We start from the raw sequence: 7,830 nt of genomic DNA, 5'->3' as shown, positions 1-7,830 counted from the left end.
AAAAGGTAAAGATATTAAAAATATTCTAATTAAAATATGTAAAATTTAATATAGTTTTAAAGAAATGGTCAAAATAAAAAAAAATTACAAATAAAAAAAATCATGATTTTTGTTAACTGGGTGGATCATTATTTATATGATATCGTACACGAAAGAAAATTTCTGTTTTTACAGTTATCTAATTAACTCTATATACTCATTTTTTATATTTTTTTATATGACATCACACATTCGTAAAAAAATAGATAGTTTAAGATGCAAAAAAAATATTTACTTAATGAATATAATATGAACGAATATTACAAATACATCATTTAATAAAATAAATAATTAAAAACTGAAAATTCATATCCGCGCTGGCGCGCGGGTCAGAGTCTAGTTCATTTTAAGGTAAAAGCTATAAAGGTTAACAGTTTTTTGTAAATGGATAAAGTATTGATTTGTTGTTATGACGATGATAGTAGAATCATAGAAACTCAAATATGGTAGAATATGAGAAATCGAGCCACTCAAACTTTAGATAGCAAACATGAAATTACATAAATAGATCTGTTATTCATTTTATTCTTGTAACCAATACAAAGCTTTGCATGTTTTTACTTATACTGATATTTGCAACTCCCATGGCCTGAAAATAAGAGAGAATACAATAAGATATTGATTCAAGATTGACAACGAGGAGTTACATAACTGTGTAGAGAGGCAAACTCACTAGGATCAATGACGGTAATGAGACCAGAGCCATCGAATTGGCAGTTCCAATAGTGTCTTCCTTGAGCTTGATAATAAAGATTCATGGCGACAGAAGCGTGATTAAGAGGAGTATTAGGATCATAACATGAACCTCCTTCCAAAATAATTCCACAATCTATTTGTGAACATGCAAAATTTATGTTCTTTAATAATGTTTCATTATCCGTAAGAGCGTTCGCTATACACCAAGATCCTTGGCTCTGCAACAAAGAGAAATTCAGATGGAAAAAAAAAAAATATATATATATATATATATAACGGCCTTTTTTAACATTTTGAAATTTGTTTTAGAGCAATCTTAAACAGGTACCTGTGAGTTAACTCTCATGAAATTTTGCAAGGAGAGACATAAAAAGATGACGAAACAAAGACTTATGTGTGCTTTAGGCATATTTGATCTTGCTTGACGTTTGAAAATTCTTCTGAAGCTCTTGTTTGCCATATACACTTACATTTAAGCTCTCTTATATATGCAAACAGGGACGTTCACCCAAAAATAACATTTAAGTAATATATCGGTAAATGGTAAATATAAATGAAACTAGTGAACTAAAAAGAATGGAATGTGGAGAAAATATAATATATTTCATTCTATTTATTCATGATCAAATTGTAATGAAATGATTTACTTTGAATTTTGTTTACTTCTTTTGTGGAATTTCATTCCATTTATTACAAATGGTAAAAAGAATTAATATGGAATGATTTTTGAAAGGAATATTTTTTCTGCAATGATATGGAATGATATGTAATAAAATGGAATACTCTTTCCATTTTTTTTCATTTTAACTGGTGAGTAATTTAAGAAATACGAAGGACTGAAACACTCACCAAGATTTTATTCCAAAAAAATATATTCCAGTTGCACTTTGATATGATTTCATTCCAAATATTGATAATCTAGTTGAAGACATTAATTTAAAGTAATAACAAAATGTAAACAAAAGTAACTGTTATTATTTTCAGTAACATGTGTCGTCCTAATCTTGGAGATATAAACTAAGTGCTGCAATCACGTTCTTCAGTCTGCTTATATTAAGCCTTTCTGTAAAATACAAATACCAAATTTAAGACCTATATTTTTATGCTAATAGCTATAAATATTTTAAGATAATATTTAGATACTTTATGAAACCAAAATAACTAAGTAATTATGATTATTATTGTATATAGCTATCATTTGTCAAGAATATCGAGATTGTTTATTTACTTGTCTGATTTCACATAAAAAAAGTTTATTTGTAATTATTAATTTTTAACAGCACAAAATGTGCTAACAATCTAAACTCATGATATCTTAAATTATTTATTAGATTAAATGCATAATAAATTTTTAATAGTAGATTTTTTTTTTCAATCTAATAATCATATATTTGAAAATCTAAAAAGAAAAAATCTCTAAAATTGGATGAACATTTTAGCTAGCTACTCTTTAGCTTGCTTGAAAGGTAACGAGTTTTACAAAGCAATGAAGCAGAGTGAAATGCAAGGTAGAAGATCCAATAAAAGATACAAAACAAAGAAGGGAAAGATAAACAAGATGACACAGGAAGAAGATGCTAATTCTTGATTCGGATGCTGCTGTGGCTTATGTTGGGATTGATACCAGAAACTTCTCCTCCATATATGAACCAGAAGGTTTCCTGATTTCTCTGACTTGTCCTCTACGTCTCTTGACTTTGTCCGTGTACTTGTCCTGCAAACAAAACCAAGGTCCCAAAACATTTCAACTGAGACAAAAACTAACAATGGACAAACTAGCAACCCTCTATTACTCAAAACGACACAAATCATGTCAATGAGATGGACACATCACATGTGACGGTCTGCACAGGGTCAGAGTCATTTTATAATCATGCCTTGAATAGATCTCTACTTTGGCCGCTCGTTTAGCTTCTTTGTTCTGTCTCACTTGTTAGTAAAACTCATCTTCTGAGCCTTCTGATTTGCCATCGCTATCAACCATGTCATCATCATGCTTTTCATTGTCGTCATCTGATGCATCATCCACATAATCATCGATTGTCTCTAAAAGGAAGTGTCAAATAAGTCCTAAAAGAATAACTCAAGTGAATGCGAGTAAGAGGCAACTTATACCTCAATTGTGTTTTGTTGTGATTCTAACTGCTGAAGCAGAAAGAAAGGGAAACAATAGCCGGAGAAGACGACGGAGCAGTGAAGAGCTAACGGGGGCAGTTAAATTGATTTTACGGTGCCGTTTTAATTGGGTTGGTGGACCAAACCGGTTCAATTGATTACCAATACTTAACCTGCTTGCAATTGCATTTATCGATGATTTTCTGTTTAATTTTGATTTTTCACTTAACATGTGTTTTAGATGTAGAAAGTATTTCAGAAGCACTTAGTTTTATGTATAGATGTTTAGCTTTTCAAATCCACTAAAATACATAGACCAATAGCACCCTCTTTTTTTGAACTTTTTGAGTTGTTTATATATAAAGGATACTTTTATGGAAAGTACAAGGTTGTAAGTATAAGGTTATTTCATTTATTTCTAAATAAATAATAAATAAAAAACATTTTAAATGAACAAATCTATGATGTTTTATCAAAAAAACTTACTTGTATGTGCTTATACTCTTGGCAACCTTGTTGAACTTAAATTAATTCCAACTTCATTCCATTGAATAGATCATGGATAACCTGAAAAAAAAATATAGAGAAAATGACTTTGTATTCAATAGAACATCTAGTAATTTTGATGAATCAAATAATAGAATCGCTAGTGTCTTTGTATTCAATTAATTGTAAGAGTATATTCAATTTTTTTTTGTTCATTCTAGAAATAATAGATGCAAGTTTTAAAAAACTGGCTTACGCTAGTTTTGTAACTCTTATTTTCCATTTTTTCAGTTCCTAGAAGTTCTCTATAGAACATATTCTTGCAAAAGATTTGTAGAATTTGTGAGATTGTCGATATGCTCTTGCCAACCATTGAACTATTGAATTATTTGTTTTTTTGAGTTCCTAAAAGTTCTCTATAGAATATCCTTTTAAGGTAACTTCCTTTTCAGATTTCATTTTCTGTGTTTTGTTTTTGTTCTTTTTGTTATTGCAATTAACGACAATTCTTTAATTAATAATTAGGATGGTGTTCCTGCGGGGAAGAAATGAGGTTTGTTTTCGGAAGGAATACTAAATAGCATAGATGGCATTTGATCTTCCTCTGGAGAAGAGAGGATCATAATCTTTACACTAACCACATTAAAAAGATCGCTTCATCATATCAGGCCAGGCAGGATAGATATGAAAGTCCTCATGGGATATTGTGGCTTTGAAGCTTTTAAAACACTGGTCGTAAACTATTTGGAGGTAAAGGAGCATGCTCTCTTCGCAGAGATAGAGAGAAAACTAATTGAAGGAATCACTCAAGCACAAATGGCAGAGGTGTTTACCAGAAATCATGAGTGGGCGTCAGTTTGATCACTCCGAGCATAATTAAAGATGAATTGTGTTGACCATGAACCATGAAACTCTGTTTGGATTCTGCCTCATTCTTTTGTGCTTTGGCTTTGTCAATGGTTTTAGTATATGTTTTCCGTGGTTTTCCAAAGTTTGCACAACTTTCTTTGTTATGAATATAGGTGTGACTTTGGATTTCTTTTATTGTAGTCACATGATATTTTGAGCTGAGTTTGTCATTTATAGTTGTTTCAGATGTTTTAAATGAATACTTATTTTCCATTCTACGTTTCTGGTTAGAAAAATACTCCCTCTGTTCCTGAAAGTAAGATTTTCAAGAGTATGCACGCTTATTAAGAATTTAATAAATATTTATAATTTAATTTATTTTTTACTTGATTATACACTTTCCAATAAATTTCCACCAATAAAATTTAATCAATTCAAATATTCTCAATTAATGTTCCTCAAAAGTATAAAAAAGTACCTTAACAATATAGAAAATCTATCTTTGTGGAACAAGGAAAAAATCTAAAACATCTTACTTTCAGGAACGGAGGTAGTAAATATTAAAAAATTTTGTCTTGTATATGTAGCTAGGCTGATATATTGTACTAGTGTAGTGTTGTTTCAAATTACTAAGATGATATATTGAGTGAATCATAAAGAATATGTACCATTCAGTTCATTACTAATTAATTTTTGATGTAAAAACTATAAAGCTTAGCAGTTTTTGTAAATGAATAAACTATTTACTTATTGTTATGACAGTGATAGAAAGTCAAATATTGTAGCATATGATAAATTGAACCATTCAAACTTTAGATATCAAACATGAAAAGTTTTTTGTTATTCATTTTATTTTGTAACCAATACAAAGTTTTGCATATTTTTACTTACGATACTGAAATTTGCAACACCCATAGCCTGAAAAATAAGAGAAAAATACCATAAGATATTTGATTGAAGATTGACAGAGAAGAGTTACATAATTTCTTAGAGAAGCTAACTCACTAGGATCAATAATGGTAATGAGACCAGAGCCATCGAAATAGCAATCCCGTAGGTGTCTTCCTTGAGCTTGATAATAAAGATTCATAGCGACCGAAGCGTGATTAAGAGGAGTATTAGGATCATAACATGAACCTCCTTCCATAATAATTCCACAATCGATTTTAGAACATGCAAAGTCTATGTTCTTTATTAATTTATCATTATCCGTAATAGAGTTCGCTATACACCAATCTCCCTGGCTCTGCAACAAAGAGCAAGTTCAAATGGAAAAAATGTTATATATGAATGATTTTTTTGTATATTTTGAAATTGTTTTGGAGTAATCATAAACACTTACCTGCGAGTTTACACTCATGAAAATTTCAAACGAAACACATAAAAAGATGATGAAACAAAGACTTATGTGTGCTTTAGGCATATTTGATTTTTCTTGACGTCTGGAAACTCTTCTACAGCTCTGCTTTGCCATTTACAGTTAGACTTAAGTTCTCATATATGTAAAGAGAAAATGGAATGTAAAAAATTGAATAGATTTCATTCTATTTACGCATGATCAAATTTGGAATGAAATTATTTCTTTTGAATTTTATTTATTTGTTTGTGGAATTGATAAAATAAGCATTCCATTCAAAAATTGACAATTGAATTACAGTAATTACAGAATGTAAACATAATCTTCCAAACTTTACAAAAGTAACTGTCATTATTTTCAGAAATATGTATCGTCCTAATCTCGGAGATATATCTATACTATTATTTGCGAAGTAAGTTTTTGGAATCGAGCTCTTACGTTAAAACTTAGAGTGGTTAATTTTGGAATCGAGCTCTTACGTTAAAACTTAGAGTGGTTAATATCGTTTATACCCTTAATGAATAAAATGTATAACTAAATTAAAAAATAAAAACAAAATTTTAATTTATTTGATTAGATAATTGATTAAAATTAATAATAGTAAGAATTATCCAAAATCTGAAAATATAATTTTAAAAAGAGATAATTTATGTATATATTGTATTTCTATCTGAAAAAGTCTTTTAGTAAAAAGTTAAAAACATGAATTATATAACTAAATATTAATCAAATTAAATTCTTAATTATACAATTAAAAATAGAATATTGAATTATCCAAAATCTAAAAATATAATTAAAAAGGATAATTTCTATATATATATATATATATTGTATTGTTATCTGAAAAAGTATTTTAGTAATCAAAAGTTAAAAACATAAATTAGTTTTTGAAATCGAGCTCTCACGTTAAAAATTAGAGTGGTTAATATCGTTTATATCCTTGATGAATAAAATGTATAACTAAATTAAAAAATAAAAATGAAATTTTAATTTGATTGATTAGATAATTGATTAAAATTAGTAATAGTAAGAATTATCCGACATCTGAAAATATAATTTTAAAAAGAGATAATTTATGCATATATTGTATTGTTAACTGAAAAAATCTTTTAGTAAAAAGTTAAAAACATGAATTATATAACTAAATATTAATCAAATAAGATTTTTAATTATATAACTAAAAACAGAATATTGAATTAACGAAAATCAAAAAATATATTAAAAAGGATAATTTATATATATATATATTGTATTATCATCTGAAATAGTATTTTAAGTAAAAATTTAAAAATATAAATTATATAATTAAATATTAATCAAATAAAATTGTTACTAAAATTATGAATATGGTGTACAAAGAACTTTTCAAAAATTATGAAAATGTTTAAGCCCGCATCGCGGGCAAAATACCTAGTAAACTAATAATTGCGTGCAATCACGTTTTTTTTTATCAAAGACAACCACGTTTTTCAGTTTGCTTATATTAAGCATTTCTGTAAAATAGAAATACAAAATTTAGACTTCTATAGTTTATGCTAATAGCTTTAAATGTTTTATTATAATATTTAGAAAGTGTACAAACCGAAATAATTAAGTATTTATGTCTTCTATTATGTATACTATATATAACTTATCATTTGTCAAGAAAAGCTAGAGTTCTTATTAGTTTTCCAGATTTCACAAAAGTTAACTTGTTAAACAAAAGTGTCTATATATCTTAGATTTTAACACATTTGAACTCTTAAAATCCTAGACTATTTATTAAATTAAATGGATAATCAAGTTTTAATAGTACAATACCTTTTCAATCTAATAATCATATATTTGAAAATCTAAAAAGAAAAAAGTCTCTGAAATTGGATGAACATTAAAATAGCTCCTCTCTAGCTTTGCTTGAAGGGTAAACAAGTTTTACAAAGCAATGCTTTTCTCAAGTAATGAAGCAGAGTGAAACACAAAGTAAAAGATCCAATTAAAGACACAAAACAAAGAAGTAGATGACATAGGAAGAAGAGGCTAATTATTGATTCGGATGCTATGGCTTATGTTAGGATTTAGGGCTGGGACTTCGGATATTCGGTTCGGGTTCGGATAAGATCCGATCGGGTCCGGGTTTTTCGGATAAATGAATTCTATACCCAATGGGTACTTAGTAAATTTCGGTTCGGGTTTCGGATCGGGTACTACCGGTTTCGGGTCGGTTCCGGGACCGTTTCTTATGTGAATTATATAAATATTTACAAAATAAAATAATTATATACCAGTTTTTTATTTATTTATTTTATTTT

General features: G+C 28.2%; 2 protein-coding genes across 2 annotated transcripts; both read right to left on the bottom strand.

Annotated features, from left to right (window-relative positions):
* Window positions 1-567: 567 nt before the first annotated feature.
* LOC106341073 (major pollen allergen Ole e 10-like) lies at window positions 568-1,212 on the bottom strand. Its single transcript, XM_013779886.1, has 3 exons — window positions 1,064-1,212; window positions 713-953; window positions 568-628 (listed from the first exon to the last, which is right to left on the bottom strand). The coding sequence occupies exons 1-3, from the start codon at window positions 1,193-1,195 to the stop codon at window positions 597-599; spliced, it is 405 nt and encodes a 134-aa protein (XP_013635340.1). The 5' UTR covers window positions 1,196-1,212; the 3' UTR covers window positions 568-596.
* Window positions 1,213-5,005: 3,793 nt separating this feature from the next.
* Window positions 5,006-5,659, bottom strand: LOC106339215 (major pollen allergen Ole e 10-like). Its single transcript, XM_013778007.1, has 3 exons — window positions 5,528-5,659; window positions 5,191-5,431; window positions 5,006-5,103 (listed from the first exon to the last, which is right to left on the bottom strand). Exons 1-3 carry the CDS (start codon window positions 5,657-5,659, stop codon window positions 5,069-5,071), a joined length of 408 nt encoding a protein of 135 aa, XP_013633461.1. The 3' UTR covers window positions 5,006-5,068.
* Between the last annotated feature and the right edge of the window lie 2,171 nt (window positions 5,660-7,830).

This window comes from Brassica oleracea, chromosome C4, assembly GCF_000695525.1.
Source record: "Brassica oleracea var. oleracea cultivar TO1000 chromosome C4, BOL, whole genome shotgun sequence".
Lineage (NCBI taxonomy): Eukaryota > Viridiplantae > Streptophyta > Magnoliopsida > Brassicales > Brassicaceae > Brassica > Brassica oleracea.
Note: the sequence above shows the minus strand (reverse complement) of the source record. Positions and strands in the feature narration are given on the sequence as shown.